This window comes from Podarcis pityusensis (genome assembly GCF_964106645.2).
Source record: "Podarcis pityusensis genome assembly, chromosome: Z".
NCBI classification, from domain to species: domain Eukaryota; kingdom Metazoa; phylum Chordata; class Lepidosauria; order Squamata; family Lacertidae; genus Podarcis; species Podarcis pityusensis.
The window spans coordinates 50,642,002-50,665,019 of NC_138044.1; the positions used below are offsets into that span (position 1 = coordinate 50,642,002).

The 23,018-nt window shown below is 46.7% G+C and overlaps 1 protein-coding gene and 1 long non-coding RNA gene across 4 annotated transcripts in view; one reads left to right on the forward strand and one right to left on the reverse strand.

Annotated features, from left to right (window-relative positions):
• LOC308468322 overlaps positions 1-4,785 on the reverse strand; it is a 42,325-nt gene extending 37,540 nt beyond the window's left edge. The window contains exons 1-2 of the long non-coding RNA XR_013981567.1: positions 4,296-4,785; positions 3,687-3,862 (exon numbers count right to left, since the gene is read on the reverse strand). This is a non-coding gene — a long non-coding RNA (uncharacterized lncRNA). The remainder of the gene's footprint in view (positions 1-3,686; positions 3,863-4,295) is intronic.
• FHL1 (four and a half LIM domains 1) overlaps positions 1-23,018 on the forward strand; it is a 70,159-nt gene that overhangs the window by 19,201 nt on the left and 27,940 nt on the right. The window contains exon 1 of one of the 3 annotated variants that reach the window (XM_080990416.1): positions 13,689-13,846. The exons of the other annotated variants lie outside the window; for them this stretch is intronic. Within the exon in view, the coding sequence (XP_080846542.1) occupies positions 13,825-13,846 (22 nt within the window). The 5' untranslated portion in view covers positions 13,689-13,824. Of the gene's footprint in view, positions 1-13,688; positions 13,847-23,018 lie in introns of those variants that run through there. 3 annotated transcript variants of the gene reach the window in all.

The window sequence follows — 23,018 nt, forward strand, 5'->3', positions numbered from 1 at the left end:
GTAGTAATGTGAGAAGCAAATAAAAGTTAATTTTAAAAGAGGGAGAAAGGGAAATCCCCTGCAATAAAAGTATGTTTAGGGGTCCCAGATGAGACAACCAAGGTCCATAAAAGGGCAGGGCTGTGCCAGGGCCCCAGTTGGCACATCCAGAGCGAGGGCTGCATGTTCACTGCAACATAATGGAGACCTTTCGGAAAACCTCTGCCTAGCCTGTGTAGTAAGCCAGCCAGACGAGCTGCATAAAAATAAAATGGGATTTATATCATCACAGAAGCTTAGAAAAGAGTACTATGGTCCCAGCAAAGCAGCCACGGTTCCAGATGTGCAGTTAAAATAACTACAAACATCAGATTCAGGTAGGTAGCCATGTTTGTCTGATGCAGTCGAGAGAGAGCGAGCGAGAGAGAGAGAGAGAGAGAGAGAGAGAGAGAGAGAGAGACAGAATAAAATAATAATAATAATAATAATAATAATAATAATAATAATAATGTCCAGTTTTCCTCCATGAAAATAGTTGTTTACTTGGCCATTTTCCTATGTCGTGAAGGCTGAAATGTCAATTCAGTGGAGCAGGGTCAAGATATTAACTGATATGCATGAAATTTCAGATATTGCTATATAATCCCTAGTGCAGTAAGATAAAACCTTGGGAGCAGGTCTTAAAAAATAAGGTTTTTTATGAACCGCCCTACTATATATAGATGTCTTTTGTTTTTCTAGCTTGATCAAAATGATTGATTCTTTCATAACAGGTAGACTTCCGTGCACCCCAGAATTTGGCACCCAAGTGCCCCACGCCCCTTGCGCCCCTGGGTCAAGACGGCCCTGACCTGCCACTCCCCAAAAAACTCCATGGCTCTTAAGATTCCTGCTGTGGACAGAAAACCCCTCACCCTGAACGATGGAGAAATGCAATAAAAATACGTTTAGGGGTCCCAGACGAGACAACCAAGGTCCATAAAAGGGCAGGGCTGTGCCAGGGCCCCAGTTGGCACATGCAGAGCGAGGGCTGCATGTTCACTGCAATGCAATGGAGACCTTTTGGGAAACCTCTGCCCATGGCGCCCTGCCCAGCCTTTGACCTGCCTGCGTAGCAAGCCGGCCAGACAAGCTGCATAAAAATAAAATGTGATTTATATCACAGAAGCTTATGTCGGGGTCCCAGCCAAGCAGACACAGTTCCTGGCATGCAGTTAAAATAACTGCAAAGAGGATGACAGAAGAATCCACACTTTTGTTGTTGATCCATCTCCAGATTGAAAATGATGCAGTTTGGTCTGCAGCCCCAGAGATGTTGGGGTCAGAACGTGGCCTCCCTAGCTCAGTCTAATAATAATAATAATAGTAATAGTAATAATAGTAATAATAACAATTTATTATTTCTACTCCGCCCATCTGGCTGGGTTTTCCCAGCCACTCTGGGCAGCTTCCAACAGAAGGTTAAAAATACATTGAAACACCAGTCATTAAAAACTTCTCGAAACAGGGCTGCCTTCAGATGTCCTTTAAAAGTGAGACAGTTATTTCCTTGACATCTGATGGGAGGGCGTTCCACAGGGCGGGTGCCACTACCGAGAAGGCCCTCTGCCTGGATCCCTGTAACCTCGCTTCTCACAGGGAGGGAACCACCAGAAGGCCCTCAGAAGAGGGACCCCGGTGTCCGGGGTGGAGATGCTCCTTCAGGTCTATTGGGCTGAGGCCGTTAAAGGCTTTCAAGGTAAGCACTGAGACTTTGAATTGTGCCCAGAAAAGCCCCGGGAGCCGATGCAGGTCTTTCAGGACTGGTGTTATATGGCCTTGGTGAGACTTGATTTAAAACTTTTATTTTACAGAAAGGTTCAACCTTGCTGGCATCCTCTTAATAGTGACAACCAGAGGAAAGTTTCCTCTACCAGGCCATTTAGAGCTTTCAAGGTCAGCACCAACACTTTGAGTTGTGCCTGGAAACGTCCTGGGAGCCAATGCAGGTCTCTCAGGACTGGTGTTATGTGGTCTCAGGGGCCGCTCCCAGTCCCCAGTCTGGCTGCCGCATTCTGGATTAGTTGTAGTTTCTGGGTCACCTTCAAAGGTAGCCCCACGTAGAGTGCATTGCAGTAGTCCAAGCGGGAGATAACCAGAGCATGCGCCACTCTGGGCAGGTAGGGTCTCATCCTGTGTCCCAAATGGAGCTGCCCTGGACACAGAATGAACCTGCACCTTCATGAACACCTCTGAGTCCAAAATGGTGTCCAGGCTGCACACCTGGTCCTTCATGCTCTATTTTGAGTAGCAGCAACTATGGGAGGCCAAGCATTTCATCTTGCTGCCTTCTTCTGTGTGTGCCAAGTTGTCTTCCAAACACCATGGAAACTAAGCTCTAAGGTTGGCTGCGTGACAAAGGGATTAACGCGATTATTCAAGTTGGAACAAAATATTTGCATGTTCTTGTGGGGCTGTTTAGTGGCTCGCAGCCTGGCAGCTCATTTTAGAACACCATTTGGCTCGCTTCGGCTGCCATGCCGACTATTTGCAGGGTAACCTTTCCGCTTAATCCTTCCCATAGGATCTTGACGTTTAGGGCTCTCAAAAAGCTTTCTCTGCCTTTGTAACGAACGACAGACACAATGTGACCATTGCCATCCCAGTTGCCCCCAAAATATTCCTGCTGGTTTATCCCTTTGGGGTACCAGTGAAAATGATGTATTGGACAGAGATGGATGATGCTGCAGCAGGCGGACATTGTTCCAAACTTCTGATTTGATACCTGCGTGGAGGGTGGGAATTCCCCTCCCCCAAAGAGCTGTTTGTACCCACTTTCCTTCCTTATATGATAGAGCAGATAGAGGTTAAATCCTGACAAGACAGAAGTACTCTGAGAGCCAGTGTGGTGTAGTGGTTAAGAGCGGTAGTCTTGTAATCTGGGGAACCGGGTTCACGTCTCTGCTGCTCCACATGCAGCTGCTGGGTGACCTTGGGCCAGTCACACTTCTCGGAAGTCTCTCAGCCCCACTCACCTCACAGAGTGTTTGTTGTGGGGCAGGAAGGGAAAGGAGAATGTTAGCCGCTTTGAGACTCCTTAAAGGGAGTGAAAGGCGGGATATCAAATCCAAACTCTTCTTCTTCTTCTTCTTCTTCTTCTTCTACTACTCTTCTTGGGGGGGGGGCAGGAGGCTGCTGGGTGTGGGGGACTCCTTGGTCCTGAATGGGGCAACTGTATCCCTGAAGGACTGGGTGTGCAGCCTGGGGGTCATTTTGGATCCATGGAGGTACAGGTCCATTCTGTGTCCAGGGCAGGTCCATCTGGGATGCAGGATGAGACCCTCCCTGCCCACTGACTGTCTTGCCAGAGTGGCGCATGCTCTGGTTATCTCCCACTTGGACTACTGCAATGCACTCTATGTGGGGCTGCCTTGGAAGGTGACCCAGAAACTACAACTAATTCAGAATGCGGCAGCCAGACTGGGGACTGGGAGCAGCCGCAGAGACCATATAACACCAGTCCTGAGAGAGAGTGGGGCCCTAAGCTACAGCTTGTTGAGCTCATACTTAAATCCTGCACTGGCATAGATAGATAGATGGATGGATGGATGGATAGATAGATAGATAGATAATTGATTGATTGATTGATTGATTGATCGATAGATTAGATAGATTAGATAGATGATAGATAGATAGATAGATAGATAGATAGATAGATACAGTGGTACCTCGGGTTACATATGCTTCAGGTTACAGACGCTTCAGGTTACAGACTTCGCTAACCCAGAAATAGTACCTCGGGTTAAGAACTTTGCTTCAGGATGAGAACAGAAATTGTGTGGTGCTAGCGGGAGGCCCCATTAGCTAAAGTGGTGCTTCAGGTTAAGAACAGTTTCAGGTACCACTGTAGATAGAAAATATAAGATGATAGATTAGATGATAGATAGATATAAGATAGATAGATGATCAATAGATAGGTGATAGATAGATGATAGGTAGGTTAGGTCAAGGAGTCATGAGCAACTCATTCAATGCGATTCTGCTCTCTTCACAGCTGAGCTGTGGTGGATCAGGAGAGAAAGCTGCGTAGTTTTCCCCCCAGTGCCCCTTCTGTACCTCTGAAGGTTTGATAACTAGGGGCTCTTCCCATCACAGAAGAGGGAGAGGGAGGGAGGGAGAGAGGGGGGGGGAGGGGGAGGGAAGGAAGGAAAGAAGGAAGGAGAGCGAGAGAGAGAGAGAGGGAGAGATTTTCCAGTTCCTTTTAGATGTTTGCCATCTGCTTCTCCTCTCTGTGAACCTTCGGGTCTGAAATTCTCTTTAGCTTTGGCCAATCCCACCTGTTGCTGAGACGGAACATCCCTGACCATTCGCTGAGAGGTGTTTGCCAAAGAGAGTTTGGCTGGGGGCATAATTCAGCAGCAGCTTTGACTCCTCCTCCAAGCCTTGTGCTTTCCCTCTTCCCTCTTCTCTCCCTTCTATTATGCCATGGATAGGCAGACTAAGGCCCGGGGACCAGATCCGGCCCAATCGGCTTCTCAGTCCCGCCAGCGGGCGGTCCAGGAATGGGCATGTTTTGACATAAGTATAATGTGCCCTTTAATTTAAAATGCATCTCTGGGTGATTTGTGGGGCATAGGAATTCATTCATATTTTCCCCCCAAAATCTAGTCCGGCCCCCCACAAGGTCTGAGGGACCAGACCCTGCCAAAAAAGCTTGCTCACCCCTGTATTACGGTCTCCGCCATTGCCAGATTTATGTCTAGGGGGCTAAGTCGGCTGAAGCATAGGGCCTTAGATGCACTTTCTTCAAGAGATAAGTTTAGGATCAAATCAGATCACAAGCTCGCCCCAAAGAAGCTCAACAGCTTTGACCTGAACCCCCCAAAAGGGGGTAGATCACTGCCAGTTTTTAACTCGGTGATTTTTTAACCCTGTAATATACCCTCTATACAACATTTTCATATAATTATCTTTTAGCAGCGTACAATAGGGCGGTTCATGAAAAACTTTTTTTTGAAAATGCCTTCTCCAAAGGTACTACACTAGGGACTCTCCTTCATGAAAATAGCCGTTTTCCTATATTGTCGTGAAGGCTGAAATGTCAATTCAGTGGAGCAGGGTCAAGATATTAACTGAGATGCATGAAATTTCAGATATAGCTATATAATCCCTAGTGTAGAAAGAGAAGACATTTGGAGCAGGCATTTAATAAATAAATAAATTATGAACCACCCTAGTATGCAATCAGTGAATATTAAATTCATTCTCCGTAACTTTTCCCAACCCTCCATTTGTACATGATGTTCTATATCTTGTCCCATTTCATTGTTACCAATTTAACCCCCTCACTCCCACCTTTCAGGCTTAAAGGTGGGAGATTCTTTGCACCCTTCAGCTTGACCCTCATCACGACCCTCTGTTTGGGGCAGTTGGTGGTATTGCAAAAGCAACTGCTTTGGGGCTATGTTGGAAAGTGTATCAGAAACCAGGCGGGGGACTAAGGCAAGGAGACAAGGCACCAAGGAAAATTGAGGAAAGGAGCGCTAGTAAAACCATGGAGGCTCACTTTCAGAAAAGGCCACATTGCTTCACATCGGCTGGGAGAGAATCCTGAGCCTGCAATGTGTCTGCGGCCGCTGCCCAATGGGAAATAAAACTAATTTTGATGGGTATGTATCAGTTCCTGACTGTGTTTAACTATATGAATTCTTTATACATCATATAAACATAAACATTATCAAATTAAGTAGAAGCAATTAAAAACCACCATTCTGAACAGGAAATACAAATAGATCCTTTCTTACATACGTAATGTCCAAATAGAAGCTTTTTTTGTGTTCCACATACAGTACGTCTTTACGAATACAAGTGTCAGATGCGACAACTTTAAGAAGCGGTACTCGCAGAAAATGAACTTTTTATTTGAAGGGTTCCACGTACACCTTTGCAAAGTATAGTTATTGTATGCAGGTATAAGACAAAAGATACAAAAGATCTTAACATATGCCTTTGCAAAATATAGTTGCTGTATGCGGGTATCACACAAAAGAACTTAAGACAAGGATTCCCGGAATAGCACCTTGTTTCGCCTTGTCAGGCTTCGTCAGCCATGCATACTTTAAATAATAATAATAATAATAATAATAATAATAATAATAATAATATTATATCTACCCACCACTCTGGGCGGCTTCCAACAAAATATTAAAATACAATAGTGCACCAGACATTAAAAGCTTCCCTAAACAGGGCTGCCTGTAGCTTTTTTTTTAACAAATTAAGAAATAAAACATAAGACGCATGGATCTCCATACCATATTTTGTGTATCAGAGACGTGGGACAAGTGACATGGCAGATCCCACAGTAAACAAACAGTAATCCTATGTTTACTTTTCTAGAGAGACACAGTGTTAATTCTTGTTACAGGTGGCAGCAATCTACAGCAAAGTTTTTTAATCTCTTAAAACAGGCATCCCCAACCTGCGGCCCTCCAGATGTTTTGGCCTACAACTCCCATGATCCCTAGCTAACAGGACCAGTGGTCAAGGATGATGGGAATTGTAGTCCAAAACATCAAGAGGGCCAAAGGTTGGGGGTGCCTGTCTTAAAGTGACCCCTTTGAAACCACCAGATTCAACATAGATTTTTAAGGTTATCCATTGTATGTCAATATATTAATGATGACTCATAAAAAAACTATAATCTATTTCTGTATTTAAACCTGAGGGATGCAAAGAATCAAGCAGGAAAATCAATCTAGTTTCCTTCTGCAGAAGAATCTTTTGGGCATGCTAGTTGGATTTACATAACTATAGGTTTGATAATGTTGTGCAGGCTTCCTCAACCTTGGGCCTCCAGATGTTTTTGGGCTGCAACTCCCATCATTCCTAGTTAGCAGGACCAGTGGTCAGGGATGCTGGGAATTATAGTTTCAAAACAGCAGGAGGGCTGAAGTTGAGGAAGCCTGGTGTTGTATATCAGTTCCTGGCAAGTGTAATAAAACGGAGACAAATGGAGACTTGGCTCGCTTTTCCAAACGAGAATGAAGTATAAGCACGGGGCCTTGGAAGAGGTTTCCAGTGTATTAGTCATTAGAGAAGAAGCCACAGGGAGAAAGCTTTATTTGGAAATGTCGGAGATGTAGGGACACAAAATGGGAAGGTTTTGGCCGCTTCGCGGCAAAGCATGTTTGGAAAAATCGACAACTTTCACCCTAGACGAGGCATAGGCAACCTTCAGCTCTCCAGATGTTTTGGACTAGGCTTCCCATCATCCCTGACCACTGGTCCTTCTAGATAGGGATCATGGGAGTTGTAGGCCAAAATACTTGGAGGGCCGAAGGTGGCCTATGCATGCCTAGACCAGTGGTGGCAAATCTTTTCGAGACCGAGTGCCCAAACCGCAGCCCCAAACCCCTTTATTTATCGCAAAGTGTTAACACAAAGTGCCCAGAGTTGTTGAGCTTTTTTGGGGTGGGTGGGTAGTGGGGTTCCCCAGAGTTGTTGTTTTGGGGAGGGGTTTTGGGGAGAGACCTCTGACTCTCGTTCAAATCGGAACCAGGGAAGGCGGTGAAGGTCGAGTGCAAGTGCCTGGATGTGGTTGGAGGACGGGTCATGACTATCAGGTTGAGGTTGGATCCGGACAAGACAGAAGTCCTGTTGTAGGTAGGGGGGGGGTGACTCCCTGGTCCTGAATGGGGCAACTGTACCCTTGAAGGACCAGGTGTGGAGCCTGGGGGTCATTTTGGACCTAAGGAGGCGCAGGTCCATTCTGTGTCCAGGGCAGCTGCATCTGGGATGCAGGATGAGACCCTTCCTGCCCGCTGACTGTCTCGCCATAGTAGTGAATGCTCTAGTTTTATCTCCCAATTGGACTACTGCAATGCGCTCTACATGGGGCTGCCTTGGAAGGTGACCGGAAACTACAACTAATCCAGAATGCGGCAGCCAGACTGGGGACTGGGACCAATGAGACCACATAACACCGGTCTTGAAAGACCTGCGTTGGCTCCCAGGAAGTTTCCGAGCCCAATTCAAAGTGTGTTAAGAAGATGCCAGCGAGGCTGAACCTTTCTGTAAAATAAAGTCTGACCAAGACCATATAACGCCGATCCTGAAAGACCTACGTTGGCTCTCAGAACATTTCTGGGCCCAATTCAAAGTGTCGGTGTTGACCTTGAAAGCCCTAAATGGCCTCGGCCCAGTAGGCCTGAAGGAGCATCTCCACCCTGGTCCCTCTCCCTTCTGGCGGTTTCCTCCCTGCTAGAAGCCAAGTTACAGGGAACCAGGCAGAGGGCCTTCTCAGTAGCGGTGCCTGCCCTGTGGAACACCCTTCCGTCAGATGTCAAAGGAATAAAGAACGATTAGAAGACATCTGAAGGCAGCCCTGTTTAGGGTGAATGACAGATGTTTTCATGTATTTCTAACCTTCCATTGGAAGCCGCCCAGAGTGGCTGGGGAAACCCAGCCAGATGGTCGGGATAGAAACCATAAATCATCATCATCAACAACAACAACAACTAGTTCAGAACAAGAATCCTGTCCCCTCCTGCAATTTCTAGCGTCTGGAGCTCAGAAACATTACTGCCTCCAGCCCTGCGTTTTATTATTTCTGCATCCTCTTGGCCCTTTCGTTGGGCTGCCTCCCCATTAAGGAATTTATATGCCAATTTCATATGAAACATTACCCCGAAGTGAGGTTCTGATGCCCTTCTTTGCTTGCTGTTGATTGCCACTGAAATTATCTGTTTGGTGATAGTGACTAATAGTTCATCCATGCGGGGGCCCTTTTAAGCAGCGTTGAGTGACAGGAGGAAACATGAGAATGCCACCATTCATCCGTTCTCCCACCCTGAAATATACTCAGTCGTAAAGTGATTTCATGCTCTTTATTCAGCTCATAGTGGTGAGGAGGAATGAATGAATGTCCCCTCACAGTATCTGCTTTATATACATTATTTACACAATGGGCTGCACATGATTGGCTAATTCTGGAATTCTACTGTAAGCCAATCAGGTTGTGGATTCACTTATATCTGGAGCATGATTGGGTGGTTCCTGCCAACCAATCATACTGCTGCATTGATCTAGGACCAATCAGACTGCTGAATCCTATTGTTCTAGGACCAATCAGACTGCTGCAATTTGAATCCTATTGTTCTAGGACCAATCAGACTGCTGCAGTTTGGATCCTATTCAACTCAGTACATAACACCCCCCCTTCCTATTTATGGCAGGAGCGTTAAGGCTGAGGAAAAGCTTTGGAAAACACAACACATACTCACCGTGCAAAGCCACGGATTGGGAAAACAGAGCTTCAACCTTGATGGAGAGCAACTTGTGCGAGTTCAATGAAGCACTCTGAAGGAAACGTTCCAAGGCCGAAGCCCAGAATTGGTTTAGGCTGTAGGTCAGGCATTCCCAACCTCAGATGTTTTGGACTACAGTTCCCATCATTCCTGACAACTGGTCCTGTTAGCTAGGAATCATGGGAGTTGTAGGCCAAGTTGTAGGGCTGCAGGTTGGGGATGCCAGCTGTAGGTGAACACAGCTTTCTTTTTAACAGTTTCAATACAGGATCTCCAAGCAGCTGTCTTCTGAAAAAATAATTTCGGAAATAGACTTGAAAGAGAAGTGGCTGAATTGCAACTTATCACTCAGCTGAAAACTATGGAGGGAGCTGGTCTGAATAGAGATATTGAATTCCTGTCTCTTTACACACGCTAAAGCTATTTTGGGTCATCTGCATACCATCCCTTGCTTTTTCAGTCATTCATAGTCGCTAGCAGGCTGACCATACCCACTGAGTCCTACAACCATTTGGAGAAAACCCAACCCACCCCCACTATATATCAGGGTCTGGGGACTCCCCTCCCTCTATTTATCAGGGTCTGGTGACTCCCCTCCCTCTATATATCAGGCTCTGGGGACTCCCCTCCCTCTATATATCAGGGTCCGGGGACTCCCCTCCCTCTATATGTCAGGGTCCGGGGACTCCCCTCCCTCTATATATCAGGGTCCAGGGACTCCCCTCCCTCTATATATCAGGGTCCGGGGACTCCCCTCCCTCTATATATCAGGGTCTGGGGAATCATAGAATCATTGAATCATAGAGTTGGAAGAGACCACAAGGGCCATCGAGTCCAACCCCCTGCCAAGCAGGAAACACCATCAGAGCACTCCTGACATATGGTTGTCAAGCCTCTGCTTAAAGACCTCCAAAGAAGGAGACTCCACCACACTCCTGGGCAGCAAATTCCACTGTCGAACAGCTCTTACTGTCAGGAAGTTCTTCCTAATGTTGAGGTGGAATCTTCTTTCTTGTAGTTTGGATCCATTGCTCCGTGTCCGCTTCTCTGGAGCAGCAGAAAACAACCTTTCTCCCTCCTCTATGTGACATCCTTTTCTATATTTGAACATGGCTATCATATCACCCCTTAACCTCCTCTTCTCCAGGCTAAACATGCCCAGCTCCCTTAGCCGTTCCTCATAAGGCATCGTTTCCAGGCCTTTGACCATTTTGGTTGCCCTCCTCTGGACACGTTCCAGTTTGTCAGTGTCCTTCTTGAACTGTGGTGCCCAGAACTGGACACAGTACTCCAGGTGAGGTCTGACCAGAGCAGAATACAGTGGCACTATTACTTCCCTTGATCTAGATGCTATACTCCTATTGATGAGGCCCAGAATTGCATTGGCTTTTTTAGCTGCTGCGTCACACTGTTGGCTCATGTCAAGTTTGTGGTCAACCAAGACTTCTAGATCCTTTTCACATGTACTGCTCTCAAGCCAGGTGTCACCCATCTTGTATTTGTGCCTCTCATTTTTTTTTGCCCAAGTGCAATACTTTACATTTCTCCCTGTTAAAATTCATCTTGTTTGTTTTGGCCCAGTTCTCTAATCTGTCAAGGTCGTTTTGAAGTGTGAACCTGTCCTCTGGGGTGTTAGCCATCCCTCCCAGTTTGGTGTCATCTGCAAATTTGATCAGGATGCCCTTGAGTCCATCATCCAAGTCGTTGATAAAGATGTTGAATAAGACCGGGCCCAAGACAGAACCCTGTGGCACCCCACTAGTCACTCTTCTCCAGGATGAAGAGGAACCATTGATGAGCACCCTTTGGGTTCGGTCAGTCAGCCAGTTACAAATCCACTGAGTGGTAGCATAGTCAAAGACCGCATTTTACCAGCTTCTTTACAAGAATATCATGGGGCACCTTGTCAAATGCCTTGCTGAAATCAAGATAGGCTACATCCACTGCGTTCCCTTCATCTACCAGGCTTGTAATTCTGTCAAAAAACGAGATCAGGTTAGTCTGGCATGACTTATTTTTCAGAAATCCATGCTGACTATTGGTGATCACAGCATTCCTTTCTAGGTGCTCATAGACTTTTTGCTTAATGATCTGCTCCAGAATCTTCCCTGGTATTGATGTCAGACTGACTGGGCGGTAATTATTTGGGTCCTCTCTTTTCCCCTTTTTGAAAATAGGGACAACATTTGCCCTCCTCCAGTCTGCCGGGACTTCGCCTGTTCTCCAGGAATTCTCAAAGATGACTGCCAGTGGTTCTGAGATCACATCTGCCAGTTCTTTTAATACTCTTGGATGCAGTTCATCTGGCCCTGGAGACTTGAATACATCTAAACTAGCCAAGTATTCTTGTACTATCTCCTTAGTTATTCTGGGCTGTGTTTCCTCTGCTAAATCATTTGCTCCAAATTCTTCAGGTCGGGCATTGTTTTCTTTATCGGAGAAGACTGAGGCAAAGAAGGCATCGAGGAGTTCAGCCCTTTCTGTGTCCCCTGTTTGCATTTCACCATCTTCTCCTCTGAGTGACCCCACTGTTTCTTTGTTCTTCCTTTTGCTACGAACATACCCATAAAAGCCTTTTTTGTTGCTTTTCACCTCTCTAGCAAGCCTGAGTTCATTCTGTGCTTTAGCTTTTCTGACTTTGTGTCTACACGTGCTGGCTATTTGTTTGAATTCCTCTTTGGTGGTTTCCCCCCTTTTCCATTTTTTGTACACATCCTTTTTTAATCTTAACTCAGTTAAAAGTTCTTTAGGTAGCCACCCTGGCTTCTTTAGGCACCTTCCATGTTTCCGTCTCATTGGTATTGCCTGAAGTTGTGCTTTTACTATCTCCCTCTTAACAAACTCCTAGCCATCATGAACTCCCTTTCCTTTTAGTATTACTGTCCATGGGATCTCACCCAGCACTTCCCTAAGTTTTATGAAGTCGGCTTTCTTAAAGTCAAGAAATTGAGTCCTAGTATGCTTGGCTGCTCCTTTCCGCTGTATAGTAAACTTCAGAAGAGCATGATCACTCGCGCCTAATAATCCTTCCACTTCTACCCCACTAACCAGGTCATCAACATTGGTTAGGACCAGATCTAAAATGTCTGTTCCTCTTGTTGCTTCTCCCACTTTCTGGACAATGAAGTTGTCTGCAAGGCCAGTGAGGAATCTGTTTGACCTTATGCTCTTGGCTGAGTTTGACATCCAACAAATATCCGGGTAATTGAAGTCCCCCATTACTACTATCTTCCTTCCTTTTGCATGCTTGGCCATCTGTTCCAGGAAGGCATCATCTATGTCCTCCGTTTGGCTTGGGGATCTATAGTAAACTCCCACAATGAGGTCACTGTTATTCTTCTCTCCCTTAATTTTGACCCAAATGCTCTCACTTTGGCTTTGAGGTTCTAAATCTTGGATCTCTTCACAGGTATACACATCCCTGACATATAACGCCACTCCTCCTCCTTTCTTGTCTGGTCTGTTTCTCTGAAATAGATTGTATCCCTCCATTATTACATTCCAATCGTGGGACTTATCCCACCAGGTTTCAGTGATGCCTATTATGTCATATTTAGTTTTTCCATGAGTAGAATGTGTGCTTTGATTTAAAATGCATCTCTGGGTTATTTGTGGGACATAGGAATGCGTTCATTCCCCCCCCCCCAAAATCTAGTTCGCCCCCCCACAAGGTCTGAGGAACAGGGGGCCAGCTCATGGCTGAAAAAGTTTGCTGACCCCTGAGTTAGTTTATACAGTTAGTTTATACAGGTTACATTTGATGGAAGCAGGACTCTCAGAAAGAGTCCCATCCTGTGAATAAAACAGTATTTAAACAGCATTCAAAATGCTTGACATCAGGCTTCCTCAGCCTCAGCCCTCCAGATTTTTATGGCCTACAACTCCCAAGATCCCACTAGCAGGACCAGTGGTCAGGGATGATGGGAATTGTAGTCTCAAAACATCTGGAGGGCTGAGGTTGAGGAAGTCTGCTCTACATAAGAAATCAAACAACAAACGTTTAATTTCACAATATAACACAACCACTTCCAGATACTCACAGAGGACTCACAGAAGCTCAGAAGTGAAGTTGCCTGATGATGCTCAGCCTGAACCATAATAATAATAATAATAATAATTATTATTATTATTATTATTATTATTATTATTCATTTCTGTCCTGCCCATCTGGCTGGCTCTCCCCAGCCGCTCTGAGCTGCTTCCCACAAAAGATTAAAAAGACAGCCGTTTAAAATTTCCTGAAATTATGCACCCCCCCCCCTGAGAGGGCTCAGATTCCTACAGGGGCTACTCAGCATTTTGGACGTTTTCAGAGACTGAAGTAGCTGGGCAGGTATTTATATCCTGTTGACGGTGCCCTATTCTTCTCCCCTGAGATCACCTAAAATGGTAAATGTTTTCTGTGGGATGAGGGCCACCAGTCCTGGGCAAAGGGGTGTGGACATCTCTTGGTGCCCCCCCCCCATATTAATAGCCTCCCTGAACTCTCAAACTGGGAGAGCTCTTACCAGCCGAGCGCCTAAAGTAGGGCTAGTTGGGAATTGGTCTTCGCTGAAGGATGGCGTATCACAGGCACGCAGGTAACCCTCCTCTGCGCCCCAAATATATATATGGCATTTCATTGTCTTTTGTGCTTTGGGCAAGAGATCTGGCAGGCTGGCTTGCTCTTTCAACAGGATTTCGCTGTGCTGGAAATTCTTCCTTTGAGCCTTGGGGTGTGTGTGTGCTTTCTAACAAAAAAGAGACCCTTTGTGCGATGATATTCCTTCCAGGGTGGGCAGTAGGGTGGTTCATAAAAAACTTTTTTTTTTGAAAATGCCTTCTCCAAAGGTCTTATCTTAACTACACTAGGGATCTCTGAAATTTCGTGCATATCAGTTAATATCTTGACCCTCCTCCACAAAAATAGCTGTTTACTTGCCCATTTTCCTATATCGTGAAGGCTGAAATGTCAATTCAGTGGAGCAGGGTCAAGATATTAACTGATATGCTTGAAATTTCAGAAATAGCTATATAATCCCTAGTGTAGTAAGATAAAACCTTTGGAGAAGGCATTTAAAAAAAAAGTTTTTATGAACCGCCCTAGTGGGTAGAGGTTCTGCTAACTGCTGCAAGAAGGATCCTTGCACAAACATTTCCTTTGCTTTACTTTCATGCTGTGGGTGTCTGTTAGTGTTTCTGTCCTGTTTTCCCCTGAAACTTTCCAAACCTTTCAGTATTGCAAGAGCCTGGTAGAGATGCTCGTGGGGAGGGGTCTTCTTCTCCTTCATCTTTGGCAATCCCTCGTAGCTGAGTCAGATCTTCCATAAACAAGGTTTTAACATTGAGTCCATAAGTGACTGTGGAGGTCAATTCTGGATCCACAGTGGGGACATTGGTTTCTGAGTGGGAGTTGATCACAAGCGTTTCTTCCTCTTCACCCTTGCATCCTGAGTTTGAGTGTCTTCCAAGCCCAGGACACCTTTGGTCAAGGCTGTTCTCCAACTGGAGCTCTCACAGCCCAGTGCTTCCCAGTTGTCAGTGTTTATACTACATTTTAAAAAAATTGCCTTGAGATCTTTCAACCTCTTTTGTGGACCACTGGCGTTACGCTTTCCATTTTTAAGTTCGGAAGAGAGTCATTGCTTTGGAAGGAGATACACAACATGACTGGTCCAAAGTTGATGTTGAAGGATCATTGCTTCAACACTGGCGAGCTTTGCTTCTTCCAGTACGCTGGCATTAGTTCGCCTGTCTTCCCAAGTGATATGTAAAAATTTTCGGAGACCCTGTTGACGGAATCTTTTGAGAAGCTGGAGATGGTGTGGATAAGCAAGTATAAGAGCTGGTAAAGGGCAATTAAGCAGAATATCATTAACTTCATTTTAATATTCTGTTGGAAGCCGCCCAGAGTGGCTGGGGAAACCCAGCCAGATGGGTGGGGTATTAATAATAATAATAATAATAATAATAATAATAATAATAATATTTTTTTTTTTATAATATAGCTCATGGATTGGACCCTAAACAACTGCCAGATCCTTTTAGCAGGAGACAGGACACAGATAAGCTTCGGGGACAGCATTGTCCCTGCTTAGACTCTCCATTAAACTCCTTGGTCGCCATTCTTTTAAATTTTGTTGTTGTTTAGTCGTGTCCGCCTCTTCGTGACCCCCTGGACCAGAGTATGCCAGGAACTCCTGTCTTCCACTGCCTCCCGCAGTTTGGTCAAACTCATGCTGGTAGCTTCGAGAACACTGTCCAACCATCTCGTCCTCTGTCGTCCCCTTCTCTTTGTGCCCTCCATCTTTCCCAACATCAGGGGCTTTCCAGGGAGTCTTCTATTCTCATGAGGTGGCCAAAGTCTTGGAGCCTCAGCTTCAGGATCTGTCCTTCCAGTGAGCACTCAGGGCTGCTTTCCTTCAGAATGGATAGGTTTGATCTTCTTGCAGTCCATGGGACTTTCAAGAGTCTCCTCCAGCACCAGAATTCAAAAGCATCAATTCTTCGGCGATCAGCCTTCTTTATGGTCCAGCTCTCACTTCCATACATCACTACTGGGAAAACCATAGCTTGAACTATATGGACCTTTGTCAGCAAGGTGATGTCTCTGCTTTTTAAGATGCTGTCTAGGTTTGTCATCACTTTTCTCCCGAGAAGCAGGCGAATTTTAATTTCGTGGCTGCTGTCACCATCTGCAGTGATCATTTATATCATTTAGGTGTAGACAAATTAGACTATTTGCTTTACTAAAACCTGAAGAGTGAAGTTTTGGATAGACCATTTGAGTCCAGGCGCTCTTGGGACAATCTTGTAGCACTAGGGATATTAGACTGGGGGGATTTGAGTATAGGTGAAGCCAGAAGTTAAATGTCCTGTGCCAGATTCGTAATTCTACTGAAGGGAGATTGGCCTCTAGGCGCAAATGATGCCTTTGGGACACAGGGTGGTACAGAAAAAAAATTGCCTTAGAAACTTTGCATGCAGGAAAGCTCCAAGCTAGACCCCTGGGACCACCACTTTAAAACACCTGAGGTCGCAGGTGAATCGAAAACCCCCGAGACCTGCTGCCTTTCTGAGTATGGCATTTGGTGGACAAATATCCCGACCTGGAACCAAGCGGCTTCCTAGGGTGATGTTATTGGGTCCATATTACAGATCAGGTAGATTGAGGCAGAGGGCGAGAGAAAGGGTGTTAACTTCTCTTACGGGAATGACAGGTGCCCCCCACATCTTTAAAGTTGTTAAATGTTACAAATTTTATGCCTGAATGTATCATTTTGACTTGACAGCTCAGGGAAGATGCCCAGCTTTAAAAAATCGTATAACATCAACTCCTTTGCCAGTTTCCTCCATTTCAACGCTATTTTGCCCTTGGAAAAAGGACTCTTTTCCCTGCCACCTCCCCAAGCCTGGGGACATGTATACACACCTCCTACCCCAGGAAATGCCAGAGGTGACAATTGCTGAGCTGATTGTTGGCCAAGGGAAGCCAAATCTCATCACCAAACTTGTCTCAGGCTCCAGACATGCAAAGAAAGTTCTATTGTACTTTTGGGTGGTTGGTACTTGAGACATGTGCTAATCTTATACTTGGGTGTTGCCTTGACATATCTGTCTATGCTAATCTTGTGTAACCCTCCCCTTTCTGACGGTTTTAGTGGTGTAGCAATGAAGTATCGATGATGCTGTGTGAACTGTTTAAAAAGTCAATGTCGCCCCAATGCTCAGGGTTCTTACTGCCGTTTGAACCTGTCACACAACAATAAGGGATCAAAGTCTACTGACTGCTGTTTTGCTCCAAATTACATGCCTGGAATTTCCTTCTTTTACTGACCGCATGGACCCATGGGGGACTTGCTCCCCAACAAGCTGGGCTGTTGAGTACAGTCTCATCCCAGAATTTTCTTTAACACTTGCTTGGCAGGGCTCACAGCTTAGCCCCTTGTCTCTGTCTTCCATAAGCACTTTGGTGCTCATTCGCCCTAGCTGTGCTCCTGCACTGTAGGACTGGCATTTGCTGTTCATGCTTCAATCCCACTTTGCCTGCTGACGGACGGACAGAGGCTGCAGAAATCGTTTCGCGTCTATCCAGAGACATTAGCGAATCCCCCCCAAAAAGCTCTTTGCTTATCAGTTTCCACTCCCTCCTGTTTGTTGAATGTGCTCCACAAACTGTTGCCACGACACAAAATACTTGGTGTAGAGCTGGACCAAATCCAGGTAATTGAGTGAAAGGGCAAGCGACTCATGAAACAATGGGGTCATGGGCCTATATTTAGATTGGAGGGCGGGCGGGTGGGGTACGTGCCAGAGAGAACATTGCAGAAACAAGTTAGCCATGAACACATTGGTTTTCCTTGGCTGTCCTTAGGAGGAGGTGCTCTGTGCGGCCACACTGCTTGCTTGCTTCTCTTGTTCCGAGCTTGTGCACCTGAACCTCTAGCTGTGAGAGCTTCAGAGAGGAATGCGTCAGATCTGGGTCTCTGTCCCGATCTAACGCTGTTTGAAATAAATAAAATAATAAAAAAAATTGTCCAGTAGCACCTTAGAGACCAACTCAGTTTGTTCTTGGTTGAAGCTTTCGTGTGCAGGCGCCCTTCTTTAGATACAGTGAAACAGAAGTCCCCAGACCTGATATGTAGTGGGAGGGTGGGGTGGGGTATTTCTCAGAAGGGTAGTTGGAGATGGGTGATTTTATGGTTCCCAAAAGGAAACCTTCCTCTGCTTGTCCATATTGAGAGGATGCCAGCAAAGCTGAACCTTTTCCTAAAAAAGGATTACAGACCTGTGCCTCCATGATTGACATCTTTTTAATACTTGTAGTCAATAATAATAACAACACTTGGCTGTTGTGCGCAGGCAGACTTCTTCAGATACACTGAAGCGGAAGTCCCCAAACCCTGATATATAGAGGGAGGGGAGTCCCCGGACCCTGATATATAGAGGGAGGGGAGTCCCCGGACCCTGATATATAGAGGGAGGGGGAGACCCCGGACCCTGATATATAGAGGGAGGGGAGTCCCCAGACCCTGATATATAGAGGGAGGGGAGTCCCCGGACCCTGATATATAGAGGGAGGGGAGTCCCCGGACCCTGATATATAGAGGGAGGGGGAGACCCCAGACCCTGATATATAGAGGGAGGGGAGTCCCCGGACCCTGATATATAGAGGGAGGGGAGTCCCCGGACCCTGATATATAGAGGGAGGGGAGTCCCCGGACCCTGATATATAGAGGGAGGGGAGTCCCCGGACCCTGATATATAGAGGGAGGGGGAGTCCCCAGACCCTGATATATAGAGGGAGGGGAGTCCCCGGACCCTGATATATAGAGGGAGGGGGAGACCCCGGACCCTGATATATAGAGGGAGGGGAGTCCCCGGACCCTGATATATAGAGGGAGGGGAGTCCCCGGACCCTGATATATAGAGGGAGGGGAGTCCCCGGACCCTGATATATAGAGGGAGGGGAGTCCCCGGACCCTGATATATAGAGGGAGGGGAGTCCCCGGACCCTGATATATAGAGGGAGGGGAGTCCCCGGACCCTGATATATAGAGGGAGGGGCGTCCCCGGACCCTGATATATAGAGGGAGGGGAGTCCCCGGACCCTGATATATAGAGGGAGGGGAGTCCCCGGACCCTGATATATAGAGGGAGGGGGAGACCCCGGACCCTGATATATAGAGGGAGGGGAGTCCCCGGACCCTGATATATAGAGGGAGGGGAGTCCCCGGACCCTGATATATAGAGGGAGGGGAGTCCCCGGACCCTGATATATAGAGGGAGGGGAGTCCCCGGACCCTGATATATAGAGGGAGGGGGAGACCCCAGACCCTGATATATAGAGGGAGGGGAGTCCCCGGACCCTGATATATAGAGGGAGGGGGAGACCCCAGACCCTGATATATAGAGGGAGGGGAGTCCCCGGACCCTGATATATAGAGGGAGGGTGGGGTGGGGGTTTTCTCTGAAGAGTAGTAGGACTCAATGGGTATGGTTAGCCTGTTGGCGACTGTGAACAACTGCAATTAGTCCTGCAGAAAAAAACAGGGGTGCCAAAAATAGCCAGGTCTATAGTTTTCAGCTAGGTGATAAGTTGCAATGCAGCCACTTCTCTTTCAAGTCTCTATCTGAAATTCTTTTGTAATAATACAGCTGCTTGGAGATCCTATATTGAACGTCCCAGAAGATGGAAGCGTTCTCCTTTTGGCTTCTCTGCCTTGCAATTCCCGATGTCGGAGTGATGCCCATTTATCCTCTGGCACAGGGTTTGGCCTGTTGGTCCAATAGAGAGCACTGCTGGCATTTGATGACATTTGATGGCATTTGATGGCATTTGATGGCATACATAACGTTCGAAGATGAGCCATTCAATAGGCCTGAGATGGGATGTTTGGCATTGCTGGGTCCAGCGATGGTGTCGTCTGGGTGTGAGTGGCAGCAAAGTTGGCACCTGGGTTTATTGCAGGCTCTGGTACCTGTGTCCGTGTTAAGGTATGATTGTGGGTGAGGAGTTGTTGTCGCCGTCTAGGAAGGTTGCAAATCTCTGAGGCGTTGAACTGTTTTAACTTGGGAGCTGTATGTGATCGCTAGTGGCATTCTGTTATTTTCTCTTTGGGGTCTGTCTCGCAGCAAGCGCTCTCTGGCAATCTGTCTCACTTTGTCAATCTGTTGTTGAACTTTGAATTCCAAAACACCTGAATCTAGGATCTAAGGCTGTTTGAAAGAAGACCAACATCCAAAGCAATTTTGGCCAAGAATGTGAACTGCTGGGGAAACCCTGGGAGTTTGTCTGTCTCCTGTGTTCTGTCTCTTGATGGATGAGGTGGCAACTGGCCTGATGAATGGGAGACAGGTCGAGGTTAACATAGCTGGAAGTTTTGGCAAGTCGGAGGGGAGACAGCGTCCCAGCCATTGAAGCAATGTGTTCCTTTGTGGATTAGGAAGCAAAACAGGCCATCCCGCTCTGCAAAGAGCAGCTGGGTCACGTCATGTTATTTAAAAAATGCCATTGCTCCTTTTCCCCTTATGGGGTACCCAAAAGCCCGTCTAGAGTCCTTAAGTGGGTTCCCTATCAGTAGGAGAAAAATTGTTGTTGTTGAGTTGTTTAGTCATGTCCGCCTCTTCGTGACCCCACAGACCAGAGCATGCCAGGAACTCCTGTCTTCCACTGCCTCCCGCAGTTTGGTTAAACTCATGCTGGTAGCTTCGAGAACACTATCCAACCATCTCGTCCTCTGTCGTCCCCTTCTCCTTGTGCCCTCCATCTTTCCCAACATCAGGATCTTTTCCAGGGAGTCTTCTCTTCTCATGAGGAGGCCAAAGTCTTGGAGCCTCAGCTTCAGGATCTGTCCTTCCAGTGAGCACTCAGGGCTGATTTCCTTCAGAATGGATACATTTGATCTTCTTGCAGTCCATGGGACTCTCAAGAGTCTCCTCCAGCAGCATAATGCAAAAGCATCAATTCTTTGGCGATCAGCCTTCTTTATGGTCCAGCTCTCACTTCCATACATCACTATTGGGGAAACCATAGCTTGAACTATATGGATCTTTGTTGGTAAGGTGATCTCTGCTTTCTGAGATGCTGCCTAGTTTTGTCATCACTTTTCTCCCGAGAAGCAGGCGTCTTTTGATTTTGTGACTGCTGTCACCATCTGTCATATTTTGGGGGACTCAAATGGGGGCCCCTTTTTAAACATTTTTTAAAGTAAAAAAAACCTAGTCTTATACACAGAAAAGTACGGTACCTTGGCAATGGATTATTTGGATCCTGAACAACCAGGAGTTCTTAGCAAGAGATGGAAAACAAACTGTTTGCTTTATGCGGCTGCACAGAGCTGGCCAAGGAGCAGCATAGTTTGGATTTTTCAAGCCTTTTTCCATGTTTTGGAGGAGAGAAGGCTTGACTTAATTCCAGGCAGTCTCCCAGGCCCCGCGCTGGATCTCAAATGCCATCTTTCAGAATGTGGGGTTTCAAAGATCTTTTCCCATGTCTGAGAAGTCCTCCTGGCTGGTTTTTTAAAACTTTGGTTTCCTGGTCTCTGTTGTGATGGTCTCCTTGTGGAGAATCACCCAGTTAGGCGTTTATTGATCTGTGTAACTTTGGGAAATGTCATTCTCATCTCCTACCTGAGCAGTTCTCTTTCCACAAGGGCCAACATTGATGTTGAAATCGAGCATTGCCTGAGCTCTGCGAGTGCAGCTTTCTCCCAATTGAAGGGCAGAGTGTTTGAGGACCGGGACATTCGCAGGGAAACCCAAATTTACTACCAACCTGACTGTCTGCTTGTGAAACACAGACCACTTATCAACGCCGTCTCCAACTCCTCGAAAGATTCCATCAACGGGGTCTTGAAAAAGTTTGGGAAGACACAGGAGAACTAATGCCAGAGTACTAGAAGAAGCAAAGATTGCCAGTGTCGAAGTGACAATCCTTCAACATCAACTTCTTGAATCCTGACAAGACAAAAGTATTATTTTGGGGGGACAGGGGGTGGGTGGGTGTGAGTGAGGGACTCCCTGGTCCTGAATGGGGCAACTCTGCCCCTAAAGGACGAGGTGTGCAGCCTAGGGGTGATCTTGGACCCAAGGAGGCGCAGGTCCATTCTGTGTCCAGGGCAGCTCCATCTGGGACGCAGGATGGGACCCTCCCTGCCCAGAGCGGTGCATGTTCTGGTTATCTCCCGCTTGGACTGCTGCCACACGCTCTACGTGGGGCTACCTTTGAAGGTGACCCGGAAACTGCAACTAATCCAGAATGCGGCGACTGGGAGCAGCCACCAAGACCACATAACACCAGTCTTGAAAGACTTAGGGATGTTTCCAGGCCCAATTCAAAGCGTATTAAGAGGATTCCAGCAAGGCTGAATGTTATGTACTGAGTTGAATAGGATCCAAACTGCAGCAGTCTGATTGGTCCTAGAACAATAGGATCCAAATTGCAGCAGTCTGATTGGTCCTAGAACAATAGGATTAAGATGCAGCAGTCTGATTGGTCCTAGATCAATGCAGCAGTATGATTGGTTGGCAGGAACCACCCAATCATGCTCCAGATATAAGTGAATCCACAACCTGATTGGCTTACAGTAGAATTCCAGAATTAGCCAATCATGTGCAGCCCATTGTGTAAATAATGTATATAAAGCAGATACTTTGAGGGGACCTTCATTCATTCCTCCTCACCACTATGAGCTGAATAAAGAGCATGAAATCACTTTGCGACTCTGAGTATATTTCACTGGCGACGAAGGTGGGATCCCGCTGAGCTGACTGCCACACACAGCACTGCAGCACCGCCACCTGCCGCACCACTGCCTCACACCGTGTATCCAGGCTTCAGCTCCAGGACACAAGGAACTCAGAATGGCAACCGACAGCAGCTTCTCGACGTTCAACCCAGCATCTGGAGACTGGGAAGCGTACGCCTCCCATTTCACCTTCCTCCTAGAAGCCAAAGGGGTCACCGATGAAGAAGACGCCAAGAAGAGGGCAATATTCTTCAGCATCTGCGGAGAGGAGACGTTTGAAATCGCCCGGGCTCTCCTTGCGCCTGAAGACGTCGCTACTGTTCCATACAAAACAATAATGGAACAGCTGAAGGGGCACTTTTCGCCACAGCCCTCAGTGGTGGCTCGTCAAAATGCCTTCTACGCCCCTGGGGAAACCATAACTGGGTTTGTGACCTCTCTCCGCCAAGCCACCTGGTTCTGCAACTTCTCAGAGCTGGAGAACATGCTTCGGGACCGCCTTGTCGGTGGCCTGAAGGATGAG